The 20995-nt window shown below is 40.7% G+C and overlaps 1 protein-coding gene across 1 annotated transcript in view; it reads right to left on the bottom strand.

The window, feature by feature from the left end:
* The window catches only part of LOC138948916 (proteoglycan 4-like), a 36647-nt gene extending 15837 nt beyond the window's left edge, over positions 1 to 20810 (bottom strand). The window contains exon 1 of the mRNA XM_070320550.1: positions 17913 to 20810. Within this exon, the coding sequence (XP_070176651.1) occupies positions 17913 to 20687 (2775 nt within the window). The 5' untranslated portion in view covers positions 20688 to 20810. The remainder of the gene's footprint in view (positions 1 to 17912) is intronic.
* Between the last annotated feature and the right edge of the window lie 185 nt (positions 20811 to 20995).

The following is a 20995-nucleotide window of genomic DNA, read 5'->3' as shown; positions in this document are numbered from 1 at the left end:
GAGGGGAACATAAGGGGGAGGGGGGGGGGGAGGGAGAGGGAAGTGGGAGAAGGATTATGACTGATTGAAGGGGAGAGGGTGAGGAATGTGACCCCAAAGGGTCAGCCATCACCTTCCCCATTCCCTGCTGCCTTCTTACCATTAGCCACCTCACCACCCTCCCCCCCTCCCCGTGTTCCCGTCAGCCGTCCAATCATATCCACTTTTTCCCCCTTCATTGACTGATTCAGTGATTGCATTTGGTCAGTGGGGACCACTTGCTCTCCCAGGCTAATGGACGGAAATACCTGCCTCCCACTCCGTCCTAATGCAGTGCATTGATTATTGCAATTTGCATACCACACTGATTGCAAATAAGATCCGCCAGATTTGTTTTTAAGTGACCGGAGGCACTGCTAGCCATTTCACAAACTTAAATGAGGGTGTAAAGACACTTAAAAAGCCTGTGTATTCAGTCAAACAGTCGGACACTCAGACGACATACACTCACTAATGGCACTTTTCTAATTGCATCATCTTTCTCAAAAAATTAAACAAATCAGAAAAAGAGCTAACCAAGAAGAAGTCAAACTGATGCACTAAAACATACACAAATAGAAAAAGAAACACAAGCAGCTGACTCAACTGAGAGAGAGGAAAAAAAGTTCTAGTGAATTTAAAATTAAAATCAAATGGAATATTCAAATGAAAATCAAATGGAACAGACTAGTAATTACTCAGTTTTAATAACAAGAAACCAAGAATAAATTAAGAACAAGTGAAGCCCCCTGGGGATCCATAATATAACCAGAACAATTTATATTTGACATCAGATTATTATTTATAGATACTTAATGCAAATGAAAAAGCAAGACAAAATAAACCTGCATGGTATTTGACTCCATATCTACACGACTATAACATAAAATTACACCATTCACTGATTCAGAGAAACACAAGGATAACACTCAGATGGCAGTCATGTGGAAAACGGACTGAAATGCTTAAGAAAATGGTGCGAGCTTTCTTGTAGCTTTCGAAATCTTTCGATCACCAGCTGGTCATACAATAAAACTTTTATTGTGATCCCTGTCTATTGCTAGTGTCAACATTCTTTGGATAGCTGCTGTTTCGCGGGCAACCTTGTAGTCTCAATATAATGCAACAGAAGGCTATAACTCCATGGTCTTTATTTTGATTTGATGTGGAGCATGAAAACACAGTGACAGAATTCTAATTCATAAAATATACACTCTTCTTTTCACCTAAACACACCTTTAGGCCGCCTTTTATTTTTTTTATATCATACACATGGGTAACAATTACTTGTAATTTAAACTGGTCTGGGTGAACAAATATTCTGTGATTCCGTCGGATTGCAACAGACCTGCTAAACTTAAATGCTTCATGTCAGACAGGTTAAAAGGTACGTACCAACAAATTCTCAGCTGCCATATTTACCTACAAATAATAACAAGAACAAAACCTGCATGATTTCGGAGTGAAAAAGTAATTTTTGCTTGGGAAAACTTTTTCAATAGTACATTTTTGACATCGTGTACCAGTATCACTGTTTGCTTCTCTTTGGTGTTAAAATCAAAAGTTAAAATTATACATGTATTTAAAAAAGCACAGTGACTTTGATTTCCACCTTGAAAAACTAAAAAGACAGGTATAGCAGTATGGTAGGGTTAGGGATTCCTTTTCAAATTACTGTTGAAGAAACGAGGGGCAAAGGAGGCGTTGACGTTGTTCCCTGCCCAACAGTCCCTGTGTTGACACTGCGCTGCGCAACAGGCGGCCATGATTGAACTATCAACTTTCTTCATCCCGTCTTTCTGTTGTCACCCTGCCAAATCCATACTGCACGTTTTATGGCCCACTGTAGGCTCTAGCCCTCCCTAATTTCGTGGGCATGCACTTTTTGAGGGAATCGAATAATCTGCTATTAAAAGTATTACAGGGACTCAGTACCCTTCATGTCATTCCACATCAATCAGCCTGTGTGCACAGCTGCCAGCGTGGAATCAATTCCTTCACCTCTACAAACAGAAACATTTGACTGCCTTTGATAAAGTAGTGTGCATGGGTAAAATGTGCATATCATTTGGACATTTTATTAGCAGCTCAAAAACACCAATATGCAATTTTGTATTCTTGACATTTTCCTGTTATCCACAAAAGCACTGACAACTAAATCAGCACAAGGATACATTCGGGTAATATGCAATGAAAGCTGGAACAGGAAACAAATTAAGGTTCACAAATTTATGAAATTGTGCAGATCAAAGGTGCATGTAACTCTTCACCTGTTCAAAAACTACTACAAGTCAAATAGTAATGACAATTAATATGAATTTCTGTTGGCAAAAAATTGTCAAACAATCTAACACTTACTCATGAATATGAACATGAACATTATAATTCTATGTTTTATGCATGAGCTGTGTCCATTATTACAAGCTCACACTCACAGACTGTGTGATGGGTGCATAATTTGCAAGTTTTTTGTGGAGCTGGAAACAGTGGACCTTATTCCTATCTCTGCATACATCCATCACTGGGCCTGTCAGCTAGCTGGCTCAATGTAGAGTGATTATAGCTAAGCTATAGTGCTTGTGGGCCCCATACTCCAGCAATTAGTTTTTTGTTTGTGTGAACTTTAAAGTCTTCAAGAGAGAGAGAGAGAGGGGGGGGAGAGAGAGAGAGTCACAGAAAGAGAGAGTCACAGAAAGAGGGAGGGAGAGGGATGATGATGATGATAATGATGATGATGGAACTTTATTTTACAAGGATAGAGGTTTAAAGCTAAGCCTTTTGTTACAACCTGTCCTTACATCTAAATAATACAACATTCTGATAAATGACAAACAGAAAAGCAAGCAAGCAAACAAACCAACAAACGAGAGAGAGAGAGAGAGAGAGAGAGAGAGAGAGAGAGAGAGAGAGAGAGAGAGAGAGAGAGAGAGAGAGAGAGAGAGAGAGAGAGAGAGAGAGACTCATCTACTAACAGAAAGCTATACATAGAGTTAATTTGTAAGTGCGGTGCGGATAATTGTCTTTTTCCCAAAGGCTAGCTGATCAAAAAATGTGGCATTAGCATGTCACGCGCACTTGACATGTATTTCATGTCATTTCCATATATACAGGTGATTCACCACTGTCAGTATGAAGAAGAACATTCAAGAGAGAAATACGGGAACTGAGGGATGGACTTAGGGCGATTGCCTCCTTTTTGTGTATTTTTTCATCAACTTTGGAATGGTGAACAGGCCCTCACGGGCCTCATGACAACCACTGATCAAGTCAAGTCAAGTCAAAGTCAAGAAAGCCTTTCTAACTTGCAGACAATTACCTCAATGGCAGACTCTGGTGGCATTACTTAGACCACAGACCGGGGCAAAGACGACTAAGAATATATCCACCTGTGTTACTCAATCAATCAATCAATCAATATGAGGCTTATATCGCGCGTATTCCGTGGGTACAGTTCTAAGCGCAGGGATTTTTTTTTTTTTAAATTTTTATTTTATGCAATTTATATCGCGCACATATTCAAGGCGCAGGGATTTATTTATGACGTGTGAGATGGAATTCACATCGGCCAGCAGATCGCAGCCATTTCGGCGCATATCCTACTTTTCACGGCCTATAAGTCACACGGGTATTTTGGTGGACATTTTTATCTATGCCTATACAATTTTGCCAGGAAAGACCCTTTTGTCAATCGTGGGATCTGTAACGTGCACACCCCAATGTAGTGTACACGAAGGGACCTCGGTTTTTCGTCTCATCCGAAAGACTAGCTAGTCCACTACAGGTACTAAACCACCATAAGGTCTTGGAAAATGGCTAAAGCGTTTCATGATCTGAGCCTACACTCCAAGTTACTGGCTCAAAATAAGCTAACAGAGGACCATATCAAGAAAGCTTACAGGTAACAACTAATCCTTATCTACCTAAAAAAAAAAAAGAAGATATTTTCTTCCCAACACTGACTACTCTTCCCATGCAATGACATATATTTTAAAGCCATTCTTCATTCAAAACCATTCATGCTTGTTCCAATTTTTTCATTAAAAACCATTCATGCATGTTCCAATTTTATCATTATAAATCATTCATGCTTGTTTAAAAATGAACAAGTCGCGTAAGGCGAAAATACAACATTTAGTCAAGTAGCTGTCGAACTCACAGAATGAAACTGAACGCAATGCAACGCAGCAAGACCGTATACTCGTAGCATCGTCAGTCCACCGCTCATGGCAAAGGCAGTGAAATTGACAAGAAGAGCGGGGTAGTAGTTGCGCTGAGAAGGATAGCACGCTTTTCTGTACCTCTCTTCGTTTTAACTTTCTGAGCGTGTTTTTAATCCAAACATATCATATCTATATGTTATTGGAATCAGGAACCGACAAGGAATAAGATGAAAGTGTTTTTAAATTGATTTCGAAAATTTAATTTTGATCATAATTTTTATATTTTTAATTTTCAGAGCTTGTTTTTAATCCAAATATAACATATTTATATGTTTTTGGAATCAAAAAATGATGGAGAATAAGATGAACGTAAATTTGGATCGTTTTATAAAAAAAAATATTTTTTTTACAATTTTCAGATTTTTAATGACCAAAGTCATTGATTAATTTTTAAGCCACCAAGCTGAAATGCAATACCGAAGTCCGGGCTTCGTCGGAGATTACTTGACCAAAATTTCAACCAATTTGGTTGAAAAATGAGAGCGTGACAGTGCCGCCTCAACTTTCACGAAAAGCCGGATATGATGTCATCAAAGACATTTATCAAAAAAATGAAAAAAACGTCTGAGGATATCATACCCAGGAACTCTCATGTCAAATTTCATAAAGATCGGTCCAGTAGTTTAGTCTGAATCGCTCTACACACACACACAGACAGACAGACAGACAGACACACATACACCACGACCCTCGTCTCGATTCCCCCCTTTATGTTAAAACATTTAGTCAAAACTTGACTAAATGTAAAAACATTTCCCACAACCAGGAGTGGTGAAAAGACCGATCAGCCCACCAGCAGAGTTCAGCCTGTGAGAAAAAAACCATGGGACACATTATAGACCTTTTCCGTATTTGAGCAGCTCTCGCGAGACATGCTTTGTTATTATTCGAAAGTCGCAAGAACTGCGAACATCAGCATTCGTAGCTCTCGCGAGATAGCCATACAACATGCTTTGCTATGCTTTGAAGTTTGCGACAGCTTGGAATACCGATAGGGTCTATACTATTCTGATGGGACATTGTGAAAGGCGCAAATGCTCCATTCAAAGCTTGGGGGGAGGGGGGGTGGGTTACAGGGTGGTACCACCCCCCCCCCCCCCACTATGATGCCTCATCTCCAAACCTCCACTCCCCCCCCTCCCTAACCCCCAACAAAATTGTTTCGTCCAAAGAAGCTAATGGTGCAATCAGGTGCCATCTTAGCTAATACCATCTTAGCTTAAAATGTACTTATACATGACCTAATTGTGTGTTTGATTATAGCAAAGTTCAGAATTTTCTCTTGTACATCAGCAAAAGACTTGAATATAAACATGATTAGGACACAAACATCGATGTAAAAATGGTTGTGCACAAAAAACTAAAAGATCGTTGGAGTTTCACCCCATGAACAAAGAAGCTGGTACAAAAACACACAGAAAATTTGAACTTTGCTGTAATTAGTCACACTTGTTAAAAATAAAATCTTTCCAGTGTAATAATGATCATGTACACTATCACAGATCTGTCCAGGGTTTTTACATGGGATAAGAAAAAATCAATGAACTGGCTGCTTCCAATATACGCGTTTTTTGTAGTTGATTTTGTTGTTGAATTAACTTTACAGATCGACACAGGAATGATTAGTTAAGAAATCAATTCAGCGACAAATTTCCACTGCAAACAGAAAGCAGTCATGTGGTAGACTTTGGGCATGTCTCAAAGAGGAGGAGGATTTCATCGCATGCAACATTGTGGACAGGGGCCCAAGGACTGTTATGCCGGGGTGGAAGTAGAGATAAGCGCCTACTTCCCAAGAAATGCTCCAAATGGCTTCGTGTCTCCAAACACCTCTGACAGTCAAATCCAGCTCCTGGCCTTCACGTGGCAGGCCCTGTCTTCGACTAACAGGAGAAGGGATGCAGGCGGGTCACTGGCGCCTTAAAACCAGCTGCTTCGGGCAGATGGGGCTCGTTAACCTTGGATGGTCGCTCATCTAGGAGAAGGACAACTCCGATTTCAAAACCCGCACTGCCTTGTGTGCGCCTTGGGAAAGGCAAAGGCTACAAGAAGGAAAACTTCGACGTCAAACCCGGGTAGAGTGGACTCGACAGCCCAGCAAGGCAGCTACTCTTGGGGAGGAGGCAACCCTGAGTAAGAACCTCAACCACCGAAGACGGAAGACAGCAGCCAACTTGGCGTGGGGAGAAAATCGGCTGTCTACGCTCCCACGATAATATGGCCGTACAATTATCCTTAGATCGATGTGGTGTCGTCCTGGTGTCCCGCAGCCAGGGTAGGACGGCGCCGGGCCTCCAGCCTCAAGGAGGTCCAACTTCAGCGACTGACTGCGGTTCTGACCCTCTTCCTTTGACCGGGGGAGGGCAGAATAGAGCTACCGGTCAACAACTTCGCATCATGCATTGGAATGCAGAAGGGGTGCGACAGAAGAAACTTGAACTGCAACAGTTCCTCAAGTCACAACAAATAGACATATGTTGCATACCAGTGTTGGAGCCAAACTCTGGGGTCCTGCCGACGAACTGCGCAAGACTGCGGACTTCCTGGCAGCCACTGGTCTGAGGATCTAGCACGGCCACCAACATCGAACGCAGAAGAAGAAGAACATTGTGGACAGTTCTATGGTGAGTTGGGAGATAAGTTTACACAGGGAGGAAATAATTATGTTGAAGTTACGTACAAATCCTTGCTTTCCACATCCCTGCATCCCCCTTTTTTAAACCCTGAAAACATCAGACATTGTGAACTTGGTTTTTTGGCCTGTCACGGCCCACTTACCCAATGAATCATCACCTCATACCACAGTAACATATGTAATTGACAGGCAAACAGGGCAAAAACGTTAAAGAAAACAGCACACAGCAGTTCCACAGCCACTGAACCATGGAGTAACTTGGCCCCACCAGGAAGGTCTTAGTGAGGTGTAAAATCGACTTAAAGGTGAGGGTCGAGGGGGTTGTGCATAAAATGTACATTCAGGGATGTTTTGTCTGCTGATCGTGACACTAGAGCTATAGTTTTTTTTTGCACAGGTTTGCACATTAGCTGGCAAAACTGCCAATGAGTAAAAAGATGTCTTTTTGTGCTTTAAGTTCACTTTTTAGTTTACTGCATTATACTGCCTTCTGAAAATGATACCTGTTTAACTTAGAGAGAAAAAAACCGTATGTGTGCACATTTGTTTGTTTGCTTAACGCCCAGCCGACCACGAAGGGCATATGTGTGCACATGCACAAGGCTTATGAAAGTGGTATCTACAACTTGGCTGAAAATGTGGAAATAAAAGAGATATCATTTGGCAAATTATTATTATGTATATATATTATAAGGCCTAAATGATGTCATAATAACCAAGGAAAAGAAGGCATTACGTGTGCCATTTGCCAATGGTGTGTTGGTGTCTAAACAGAGAACAAAGCGCTATTTCCCTGCAAACACACACAATCACGCACACACACACAAACAACAACAAAAACATGACAAACAAACAACAAAACAAGCACACATGCTGGCCCCACCATACATCCCTCCCCTCTTTGGATGGGAAATCTTCCAACAAAAGGTGTTTTTTTCAGATCTTTACGCTTCCTAGCTCCAAAAGACTAAAGCAAAAAGTGTATTATTTGTATCATAAGTGTTTGTCTTAAATCTGTCTATTTAAAAGACCACTGGGTCGACGAACTGTAAATGTAACGTTTTGTTTTGTCAATAATCAAACGTTCCAATAACCTACAATTCTTGTTTTTTGCTTCCTTAAGCTCAGCAGTACAGCCATGTAAATCCAGAGATGACTATCTATACAATACTTATAAATATCTCCCTAAACTCTGATACTAGCTATTCAAATATTAGGCGTCTCCGGGCTACTTTGAGACAATCACATGAGGGCTTAAGATGTGGACTCAGAACAGATAAAGGCCTGTGGTTATGACTATGGAAGGCTGCACATACCAACACAAGAGATAACCACGCTGAGTTGACTATAGGTATAACTATAAGATTACAATGGGTCAGGACGTCACACATTCCGCATGCCTCCACTGATACTGGACAGACGATTACAAGTATGTGTATATACCTAAGAAATGTCCTTAAATGCTGGTCTGAATGACCTGAGTTGAGCAACATTTAAGTCCATACTCTCATGCAATGTATTGGGTACTGTCATGTTAGTTCAACACAAAATTGCTGCATTGTATAAATTATATATTCACTCACAAAATGTGGTAAACAAATTCACCCCCATTCTTCACAGGAAATGAACACATGGACAGACAGACAGAAACCAAGAGAGAGAGAGAGTCAGAGAGAGTCAGACACACACACTCACAAACACATATCTCATGTTAACGTGGTATGAGGGTGTTGGGAATGGGATTAATTCCTGGGCAGCACCCGTAGAAATAGAATTTCTGCTTTTTTCAGAGCAATTTTGAGGATGAAAGGAAATATTCAATGGAAGGTTATTGCTTTCAGAAGAATTAATGTACATAAACCTGTGCTAGGTTTTTAAGAGATTTTAAATTTTATATTCGGCGGGAAGAGTATTACTATTACATTTTGGTAGAAATTTGCCTTAAGGAGAACAATTCCCATGCCTGATGTTACCCTCCAAGGCTGTTACAACTACATTCAGGACCCAAAAGCATTTCAAGCATTTGAGTTGAACTGTGTACAGGGGTATTCAGGGCTCAAATAACAGTTGTAAGGGTATCATTATCAACACACTGGGGGATTGCCCACCACCGCACTGCAACAATAGAAGGCAGAGCAACACTCTCTTTGACAAATCATCTTCAAACGTTCATGACCACCCTCTAAGAAAAAAAAACCCCACTGGGTAACTAAAGTTGATTCAACTACAGAAAGGTACAAGGAAGTACTGATAGTGATATATTTGTATTGTATAGACTTCAAGTTTAGAATTGGGCCAATCTTAAAGTTTGTTATTTTTAAAACATTGTTAAACTGGGTTGTTTTTGGAACAAATTATCTATAAAATGTTGTAGTAAATACTGTTATCTTATTCTTGTTGCGTGTTTTTTTCCTTCTATTTCTTACATTCTTTGTCCCTCTATATATATATATATATCTGTGAACTTTTGAGGTATAAATATTTAAACAAGCAAAGTAAACAAACCGATTCATTCAGTGATTGTCACACATTCGACAGGAAGAATGACATACATTGCCCTGATAATAAAACAGGCATGATATTTGACCTGTTACTACGGCCACTGCATGTGTCCCATATTGCATTGACAATGGGGAGGTTTTAATTGGTGACAGAGATTGATTATTTGACAAATTTCATCTATGCAACACTACGCTGACAGTGAGTCGAGTGACATTAGCTTTAACTTGGCATGTGTGTGCTCGTGTGTGTATGTACTGTGTGTGTGTGTGTGTGTGTGTGTGTGTGTGTGTGTGTGTGTGTGTGTGTGTGTGTGTGTGTGTGTGTGTGTGTGTGTGTGTGTGTGTGTGTGTGTGTGTGTGTGTGTGTGTGTGAGTGTGTGCACTGGTGTGTGTTTCTGAATGTTCATCCCTCCCTCAACAAATTTGGTGTCACCATCAAAAATACACTGAAAACCACTCAAGACTAGCTATCAAAAGGACAATACTACCATGTATGTCCAGCAGAAGTTTTATCTTCCAGATTTTGTTCTCAGATCAATTGTTTAGCACAGTATAGGCTTCCATTATTGTATGAGTAACCATGAATGGCTTGAGAATAGTACAGTCAATCCTGCCCTGGGGACCACTCCCTCTCAGTTATGACCATGCACCTGGCCTACCCATTAGATTAGGCCAAAAAAAAAAATTTGTCTGTTTCTGGTCACCCAACCGACCCTAAATTTCGGCGCCGACCCTAAACTTTTTTTTTCCAAACTCAAAAATTTTGTTTTGTTTTGTTGGTGGTAAAGGACAGGGTGAGAAAATGAACAACAAAAACGTGTGAAAACGAAAGTCCGCTGACGATTTGTAAATGTGTTGAGTGTCTTGTCTCTACGTATAGTGAATCCAGTCTCTTTGCGTGATTTTTAAAGTTAGTTTTATTGGTCTACATTTGGGGTAAAAAAAAAAATGTAAAAAAAATTTTAAAAATCCCTACCTACCAACCCTATTTTTTTTAGCCATGTTACCAGAAACAGACAATTTTTTTTTTTTTGCCTTATGACCGTGTCCAAATATGAGATCCCAACAAGTTTTTTTGTATATGATTCACCTTTCCATGACTTACTACCTGTCTATAACGACCACTTTTGGTCAGACCCTTATTGGCTGGTCGCTACCGACAGGTGTGTCTACACTAGTAATGGGGAAAGTATTGTTCTAAGGCGCTCTCTTAATATTGAATTTTGACAAATTTCGAATGCTAACAGTCATTCCCTATGAGTATGAGTCTCATTGCAACTTAACTGGAGAAACTAAACAGATGAAAAGAAATCCAATGCACTATAACACCCACTGCAAAGGCCAATGGTTTATTCAGTGACCATGAAACTCTCCTTAAAAATCACAACTTTCTTCTTCAAAGGCTGAGTCATGGACTGGAAGAGCAGAAACAAAGGGCACAAGCACCATTTGTGTGATGTACATTAGCAAGCCCACAGTTTTGTGTCAAAGAGAGATCATAAAACTCAAGCCTACACTTGTGACTTGGTACACCCATCTAAAGTGTCATCAGATAAGTCACGCTTTCACAATGGTTAACCCATCCCAACCCCACCTTCACACACTGTCTTGCTCAAAACTCTTCCTGTTTCCTGTAGTACACTGTACTAATAAGTAATAGTACAGTAGATCATACACTTGAAACTATAACAATTAAGGACACAAATATATTATGCTTTTTTCAGACATTATATCCCTGGTAAATATTTAGGGCAGACATCGCTTTTATAAATGTGCACTGCCATTGCACATTACAAAAGACTTTGGAGCAATACAAAATACTTGTGGATATTAAAATTGTGTTCACCAATAGAGTAAATCATATTTCCCAACTGTTCACTGTATTTTGCAGTCAAATATGCCTTGAGCATTACAATCAGTTAGTCAGTTACAAAAATTGATCTGACTTTTCCGGTCATTTGTAGTACAATCTACTTATTGTCCCTTATCTTCACAGATATATATTCGGCATACTTTGGTCCTTTTATCTCTTTTTCAACTTTTTGATTTTAGTGAATGAACTATCAGTATTTATCAGTATTTAGGCGACTATCAAACTGAGCAAACAAAAAGAATCTACCGGTTTTATGAGGATACTTACTAATAGACATTACCCCAATGGTATCTGATGCCATGGCAACAGTTGCCATGCACAACTATGTGGAAGAGAGCAATTCACATAAAACAGTTTTATTTCCTTGGGGTGAAGCTGTACACATGGAAATTTAATATCACATTAACAGTTTCAAAGGTCGAGGGTTCGAATCCCGGCCGCGGCCGCCTGGTGGGTTAAGTGTTGAGATTTTTCCGATCTCCCAGGTCAACTTATGTGCAGACCTGCTAGTGGCTTATCCCTCTTCGTGTGTACACGCAAGCACAAGACCAAGTGCGCACGGAAAAGATCGTGTAATCCATGTCAGAGTTCGGTGGGTTATAGAAACACGAAAATACCCAGCATGCTTCCTCCGAAAGCGGCGTATGGCTGCCTAAATGGCAGGGTAAAAACGGTCATACACGTACAATTCCACTCGTGCAAAAAACACGAGTGTACATGGGAGTTTCAGCCCACGAACGTAGAAGAAGAAGAAGAACAGTTTCAATTTTAGCCAACTAGAATGGTCGCCGTGTAGTAGACAGTGTAGGGTTACAACTAAGCAGTTTGTGTAACATTATCAGTGCTGTTTGATTTTTAGAAAATTTTCTCAAACCTTTGTCTCAAGAATGTAATCAACAATTACACTGATAACCATGAGGAATTTTAAAAATGTCCAGTAGCATTATAACTTAAACCAGACATCAATAAAACATTCTAATGCACACACTTGTAACATTCAATACCATACAGCATGTGTGTGTGTGTGTGTGTGTGTGTGTGTGTGTGTGTGTGTGTGTGTGTTGGTTGAAAACGACGTTAAACACCAAATAAAGAAAGAAAGAAAGTGTGTGTGTGTGTTTCTGTGTGTGTGTGTGAAAGTGTGTGTGCAAGCCCGTTAGAGAAAGAGAAGAACTTACTTAGCTCACACATGTCTGTCTGCCACAGTGCTTTACGAATTTATAACTATAACCACAAAAACTATATAAATGGAGGTGATGGAAAAAGAGTGAGTCAAATTATCAAAATAACTTATAGTTATACATGTCCAAATGTACCACAGTGAGATCCTACTGATTAAAAGGTGGCACAGAGAGGAAATAGATATATATAAATATAATCCCAAAATAAATGTCTATAGAAATGTTCACAGTACGTGTCGCAAATCAACACACAGTCTGTTCACATCTACGCCACACTACAAAATTGAGCACTCACACAACCCGACAAGTTACAGACATAACCCAGTGCAATGGTAATCATCTCATTGTCACTCAACTCAGCTGTTGTTGCGTCAAACTAAACAAGTTCCGTGCCTTGGTGCATTCACTGCTTACAGTTGCGAGCAACCCTGCCCCACATTCAATGATTCATGCATAAAATGAGGCACTCCTGGTAAAAAGATCCGTCATTCTTGTTTGTTTTCCCTATCCTCAAGGGAATTCTGACAAATAAGATTTAACTCCACGTAAAAATGTTGAAGTTATCATCATTCCGGATCGTTTACTCTTTATGTTCTGCTCAAGTAACCATTTTTTTGAAACTAGTTTAAAAGAGGAAAATAAATTCAAAGAAATTATCCAACAAAACGTTTATCAGTTGCTTGAAAATGGCCATACTCATGACAGTTGTTGTCACATTACACTGCTAGTTTTTACCATTTTAAACTACTTCTCCATCCAATATAAGACCCTAAAACTGAAAGCGGACTTGTTTCATAGTTATGATTTCCTGACTAACATGAAACATGAGTCATGACACCAAGGTGCACACACACACACTTGACTTGCAAAATGCAGGATTCAGACAAATTATCTAAATGTTGTCATATTCTCTGTCTGAACAATTTAGCATACTATAATGTATCATAAAATGCACAGAGCTCAGCTTTTTACTAGTGACGACTAGCATACACTCTTCACCACTTGAACCGATTATATCTCGTGTGTATGCCCTTGAGAGCAACAAGTGAATATTTCTGATTCTGATCTGATTAAAGCAATATGGACGAATGTACAAGCACTTAAAGTCTGTGTTTATGCTTTATATTTTTAAGAAGAATCTGCTAAAGTGAGCTTCAATCTCAATTTTTCTTTGTACTGAAAGTGAAAATGTTTGTTTTTTTTGTTGACAGAAAATTGATGACAACAACAAAATCTCATTATAAATCATTATTTTGAAACAAACCCAGATAGATACACAGAAGTTGAAATCATAACCTGAAAGTAAAACTGTTGAAGACTATACTGTGTCATAACTTGATAAGGCTGTGTTTAAAAAATAAATTTGAATCTCGTTTATTCTTTACTCTGAGCATTCACTTTGTGCAAGCACACTTAAAAGTTAAAAGTGTGTATGGGACAAAGTGGAGGCTTGGAGTTGAAGGACCGTGAGACTCAAGCCCTGATACTATTGCTGATATTTTGATATTGCTGGAAAGGTGCTCAGAAGTCTGAGGAAATCCCACTGAAGGGACCTCTCATATTCTCTTCATCCCTGAAAGAGGACTACTTAGTTCCTGTTCAAACTCTCTCCTTCTATGTATTGCTTCTTCACTTCAGAGACCTTTCGGCTGGGCTTGAAAAATATAATCATAGTTTTGGTAGGTGATGCAGTAGTATAACGGTAAGTTTACACAAATTAACTGAGGCTGGAGCATGATCGAGTTTAAGATTCATAAATAATAAGTGTTGCACACCTGCTAGTTGGGCATGCTCATGTATTTCCACGGCCCAGAACTTGACAACTTATATTATCTCTTGTAACTGTACTTTATTCATGAACAGCTAACCCAAAGTACTAAGGCAAAAAAAAAAAAAAATAGTCTGTTTACGGTAACCCGACCGACCCTATTTTTTTCGCGCGACCCTAGACTTTTTTTTTGGCATTTGGGAAAAAAAAAAAAAATCTTTTGTTTTTTTGGCAAAATAATGCAACTTCTTTCACTTTCAGTCATAATTAAATCTCCTTAAATTTGTTACTCCAGAATGAAGTCAATTTACTAAATCCATCTGGCAAACAGTCTTAAATTCAGCTCAGAATTTCTGACGATACATAGCTCTACTAAACTTGCTGAGCACTGTAAGGAAGAGTTCTAACATAACTAGTGCAGTGGAACCCCCCTTTTGCGATCTTCCAAACTGTACGAAAATCAGGTCCTAAAAGGGAGTCTTAAAAATGGAGGTAAATTTACAGATGCTATAAACTTTAAATTAAAGAGAACATCTGAGAAAGGACAGTCAAAGGAGGAAGTTTTAAACCAACAGGGGGTTCCCCTGTATTCAGGCATGAGACCAAGGGTAGGGCGGGTGGTGGCGAGAGAGGTGAAGGGACGGAGAATGTTTCCGGTGCCGTGTGCCGAGCTGTGAGCAGTGCCCGCCAATGTTTAGCTCAGGCACCGTCGCGGCAGACGCGCTTTAGTTCTATGCAGGAAAATGCAGCGCGCTATTCTGGCCATCCGGCAAACTGTCGTCCTCATCTCTAAGGCAGACTGATACCAAGAGGTGTAAGTTACACCCGCCTTCAGGCTCAGGCATTTTCAAACGCTCGACTCAAGACTATATTAGACCTGTGAGTAACCACTACCACAGTACTTATAAATTACAATTTATGGCTTCAACGTTGAGCGTTAATTAATGTCAAGTGTTCTTCTTCACAGCTTCTATACCATTACCACCTTCTGCTCTGATCAGCAGTCTCGCCTTTTATAAGTACTTTGATACTTACATTCTATGATTAAGAAGGATTTATCATACACTTACAGTGATACTGATACAGTGATACTGATAGTGTAAAGCTGCATCATAAGCAGCTCTAGAGCGGACATGACTAATCAAGTCATCAATCTACTGTTGGGGCGTCACTCATCACCTGTCACCAATGTCAGAAGGTCTTTATGGGTCATCCATCATATCGCCAGCCTCCAGTGTGGCCAGTCTAGAGCACACTCACATTCTTACTATTTATAGTTATGGTTAATGTTTTAGCAGAAACGTTAATCATTAGAACTGATGTATGACGGCTTACTAGTGCCAAAACCTCATAATTGTAATTATCAAGAAATAATTACTAATTTTCCCTTGATAATTACCATTTTCACGTGTTTATTATTAATTTTCCCGGGAAAATTACTAATTTTCCCGGAATAATTACTAACTTTCACCTGTTAATTACTAATTTTTAGTTTTGGCTCACTTCCTGACGGATTGCTAGTGCCAAAACTAAAAATTAGTAATTTTCCCGTGAAAATGAGTTACTAACAGGTGAAAACAGTAACTGACAGCGTTAATTAGTAATTATCACGTGATAATGGGTAACCCCAGGTTTTGGCACTAGTAAGCCGTCATAGGGCTTACTAGTGCCAAAACCTCATAATTGTAATTATCAAGGGAAAATTAGTAATTTTCCCTTCATAATTACCATTTTCACGTGTTAATTACTAATTTTTCCGGGAAAATTACTAACTTTCACCTGTTAATGACTATTTTTTAGTTTTGGCTCACTTCCTGACGGATTGCTAGTGCCAAAACTAAAAATTAGTCATTTTCCCGTGAAAATTACTAATTATCCCGTGAAAATGAATAACTAACGAGTGAAAACAGTAACTGACAGCGTTAATTAGTAATTATCACGTGATAATGGGTAACCCCAGGTTTTGGCACTAGTAAGCCGTCATACTGATGTTACTTTTTTGTTAGCTGTAAAACTGCTCTGGGCCAAATGAAGTTGCACAAACATGTTTAATTTTTGACATTAACATTTCTATTGATGATTCAGCTGCCTTCATCCCCTTAGCTGACAATGAATCAAGGATTTAACTGATATAATATGCACAACTCAGTAAGTACTAATAATTTCAGTGGGTTTTTTTTACAAATAAACAAACACTGCAAGACCAAACAATGGAACCCATGACAAGCAAACTATTTTCCTCTTTTCACTTTCACTTTCACTGTTTCAGTAATTTTGTGTCAATCAATGGCCAATGCATTATAATATATATAACATGTGCCACTGTGTGTGTTGAACTTCATGTGCATGTTGGTGTGCCAATCTATTTGCATACATGTATGCTATAGCTTGTTGGTCCTAGACATGCTTGTAAATGTAATTTGTTGTATCCTTGCATTTTTTTAAAAATAAAACACTGTTTAAACGACATGTATCCTTTTATGTATACCTCATGAATTACATGCGCTGTGCATACATGTGCACACGCCTGTGCATACAATCAGTGAGTTTTTCCTATGGGCAAACCAATAGAATTCACAACAATATACATGGTCAAGAATCTGTCAAGGTGTCCAAATTAAATGCAAAAATCCTGTTCTGGATACTTTTATCACTTTGTATTTTGTTCTGTTTTTAAATGACTACAATATAAACAATACAGTTATGAAGTATTCCTCATGCAGATTCTAACCATACCAAATGTATGTCTGTCAGTGTCAGTTGCCTGGATGCTGAGAAAATTGACTTTGTTCAAGAAAAAAAGCACCTTTTTTGGCACACAAGCCGTGACAAGGCGTTACGCGAAACGCATGGTACATTGAATAACCAAGTTACTGATAAGGGTATCATCTCAATCTAATTTTTAATTGGTCCAGAAATGGATGGAGAAACATCTATGTTAGATTATTGAAAGTTTGATCTGAAAATAGGTTTTGGATTTTGAGCGTTCTTTTTTTAGCTGGTCTGCATGTTACATTTGGTGTAAATAATCATGAAAAAGGGGAAACTATCTTTAAAAAATGTTTCTGGTCAAACTTACTTAAAAATCATTGCAGAGGAAGGTCATTAGGTAGGATGATTGTAATTTTAAAGATATTGAGCGAAAAAGTTGTGTTTGATGTAATTTAATTGTCCTTCTAAGTTAAAAATATGCGTTTGGTGTAAATGACATTTTACCTACCGTATTTTTCGGGTTACAAGGTGCAACAGCGCATAAGGCGCACCCCCTTCAACTCTACATTCAGCAATCAAGCCATTGGATAGTGAAACAGTTGCCTAAAGCTGAACCTAAGAAAATGACAGCACCGTAAAATTATGTTATGGTGTAAATTATTGTAACATACAATCATTTGTGCTTTATCTGCAAACATTTGATAAACTGAACACTTGACTGGAAAATCAAATGCTGCAATTGAAGGACAGGAGTACCGAGATGTTTATTCATGTAAAATTAAGGAGGTTTAAAAAAGTCTAAAAATTGTAACACTTTTTAGACTCCTTGACAGATTCTTGGCCATGTATACATGAGCATTTCATAGTCTGCAATAAGTACACATGTCCGCACTACACGCTCGAGAAGGGGGGTGGGGGTGGTTTGATGACAGGGGGGGGGGGGGGGGGGGGGAGTCACACAACATGCAATTCATATCAATTATCATGCATGCATCTTTCCTTACCTTAGCTTTCCTCTGCTTCACCAGCAAGTTCCTTCCCACGGACACGTTGCCTCCGACGACCTCAATGTTGCAGGGTTTGATGTCCCTTGGTGTTACCCGATATCCACCCACCCTGCCGGCATCCCCGCTTTCGTCGGCTGTGATGCCACTCAAATCAAGCCGAGGAACACCAGGGTTAGCCCGCGACTGATCTTTAGGCTTCTTCTTCAGCTGACTGCTGTCAAACACTTTCGACACACCAGATTGATTCTTCTTCTTTTGATGTTCCATCTTCCGGCGAACGCTGGCGATCTGGTTCTCGATTTCACTCACGGCAGGATCCTTTTCCGTCTTTTCTGGAGCCGGGTGGAGACGTTTACGAGGTATCTCCTCCGCCTCATCTGCTGGATCTTCTCCGTGTCGGGTTTTACCAAGACGCACGCCAAACAATTCTCCAGGAAGTCCTGTCTGACCAGCGTCAGTATTCTGAGACTGGTTTTGAGAGTTCTGTTTCATGCGGTTTGCAATAATGGTGGGTATTCCTCGGATAGGCGCATCTGTGTCTGCTTTAGAGTCTTCTGCCGTAACATCAAGTGTGTCCATCTTTGTTTCCTCTGACTGTGGAGGAGATACAGACCGGCTTACCTCTAACTCTGCGGACGTTTTTTGTTCTGGTTTGGTAAAGAATGAGCGGGGAGCCTTGGCTGGCTTGGGTTGTTCAACAGGTGTGAGAGTCACTCTCTCTGGCTCTGAGTCCTCAATGCGAGGTGAAAGAGGTTTCAGCACATCTGTCCACTGATTTTCACTTGTCTCCATTGGTCGTGGTGACTGGATGGGGCTCTCTTCTGACTGTCGCTGCCTAGGAACTGGAGGTGCACGTCCCTTGGCGTGTGCTCGATTATTCACTTTGTTTGCTTTCTGTACATCATTCTGATTGTCAGCTTTTGTCACTTCCTCCTGCAAACTTTTTGTGGTGTCAGCACCTGAGCTTACCTCCTCATACTGCTTCACCCGCTCAGGTCTTTTCGGTCTGGAACTGGCGCTCCTCTTGGCATAGATTAGGTGACGATTTTCATCTCCTTCTTCCGAATTGTTCTCCTTGAAAGGGGCTACTGGCATCACAGGGCTTGTCTTCTTAATGCTTGGGGTGAACGATGGGGGTACAACTGTACTAGAACTCGACAAACTTGTACTAGCAGGCCTTGTGGGTCGAGAGGGAATCAGTGGGCGAGAAGCGGGAATGGCCTTGACAGCAGCAGTGGAGCGTGGAGAAGGCGGCATACGGTTTTCAGCGCCGCCGGAAGCATTGATCAACGAAGGCTTGACGTTCTCAGATGTGTCGGTCTCCATGGCCTTAGCCTCAGCAGTTGATGCAGCAGCAGTAGTCGTGGAAACAGAGGGGAAGGATGAAGGAAGGGGAGGTGGAGGATAGGATGGTGCAGCTGAACTAGACGAGTCAACACTGCCAGCAGGTTTGAAATCTGAAGACCATGAAAACCGACTCTTTGATGCATCGTATCTCTGCGAAAAATCTGTGTGAACACGGGGTGATGGTGGCTGAGAGGTTCTGGGTTCTCTGGGTGTTAGGTTAGAGTCTCTGGGGGTCAACACGCTATCCCTGGGAGTCGAGTTTGACTCCCTGGGAGTGGGAGTGGGAGTCAAGACAGTCTCTCGAGGTGTCAAGCCTCCATCCCTAGGAGTAGAACCTGAGTCTCTAGGTGTAACTACAGAATCTCGCGGTGTATAGGGCTGATCGTTGTACCCAGAAAAAGGTTCCCCAGTATTTAATGAAGTAGGACTCATTGGCTTACACGACTCGAATAAGCTACGTACCGTTGACACAGTGTTTGGTTTGGGAAGTTCATCAGTCAGCATGTCACCTTTAAAGCTTGTAACATTAATACCAGCATTCTCATTATCTCCACCATCATCAATATTATTTTCATGTGAAGGAGGTTCTGATGGTGGGTTTTCAATGAGTATGATGTCGTCTCGTGCAAGTTTCACATCAGGCGCCACTATGTGGGTATCCCGGGTTGATTTTGCTGGTACAGCAGGGCTCTCCCACTTTCGTTCAATGTGACGAAGAGCAACAGGAAGTGATGGGGGGGCTCTCCTGCGACTGAGTGCATCCACGCTTCTAGCTCGATGCTGCATGTTACTTGCCATTGGTCGCCCTCTGTCACGGTGTCGAGTATCTGATTCTACTTGTGCTTCGGGTCCATCAACAATATCATCAAAACTGGAGGCATGTTTTATATGATGCAAAGAAGGGGGCTCTTCTCGTACCCCAAGAGAAGCAAACCTGCCCATCAGCTTGTGAACAAACCCTGATCCTGGTTTATAGTCCCCGAGATCTTCACGCAGCCCAAACTTTCCATCAGCATCAACAGTCATCTTGGCACCTGGGGTCATGCATGGCACATCGCGAGAAGATCGAGGATGTCTGACACCAAATGACTTGTAGAAAGGGTTGTCAGTAATGGAATTTATGCGGTCTTCGGGACGACTTTTAAGTGGGCGTGGGGCTCTACTGCGCTCACCTGCCGAAGATGCGGGCTCACTGGGCGCGTTGGTATCCATTTTCTGACCGTTTCCAGAGAACTGATCAGCTTTTGATTCAGCGTCCGAGTCGTGATGCACCCCGTTGAGACCGAGAGACTGTGTCGCGCTGGGTCCCCTCTCTCCGCCCTCTCGTATCCATGCTGAAGTCCCAGAGTTCAGGAAGCTGTCAAACTCGCTGCTCTGAGAACCGTTTCGGTCATGATTCTGACTCCATGACGGCTCCGATGCCATAACAAAAGTCACATTCACACACTGACACTAATTTCCTGCCACACGACACACATGAAGCAGGACTTGTTGATCTTTTTCCGGGATTTCGTCGTGTAGTGGGCCGACTGCCGAGTCGAGTTGATGTGTGACGTCACACCCGGCCAGGGAGTGCGGGCCAGAAGGGTCAAGGTGAAGGCTAAACGGGGAGGAGTTTTCTCTAAATTCTGCACGTAATTTGGGAGTTAGGGCTTTAATGACAATGGGGACAGATCACAAACATATAAATAGCATAATATATTTGATACATATTGCTTTTATTATGTTAGATA

The sequence above is a fragment of the Littorina saxatilis genome, linkage group LG15 (genome assembly GCF_037325665.1).
Source record: "Littorina saxatilis isolate snail1 linkage group LG15, US_GU_Lsax_2.0, whole genome shotgun sequence".
In the NCBI taxonomy this organism is placed as follows: Eukaryota; Metazoa; Mollusca; class Gastropoda; order Littorinimorpha; family Littorinidae; genus Littorina; species Littorina saxatilis.
Note: the sequence above shows the minus strand (reverse complement) of the source record. Positions and strands in the feature narration are given on the sequence as shown.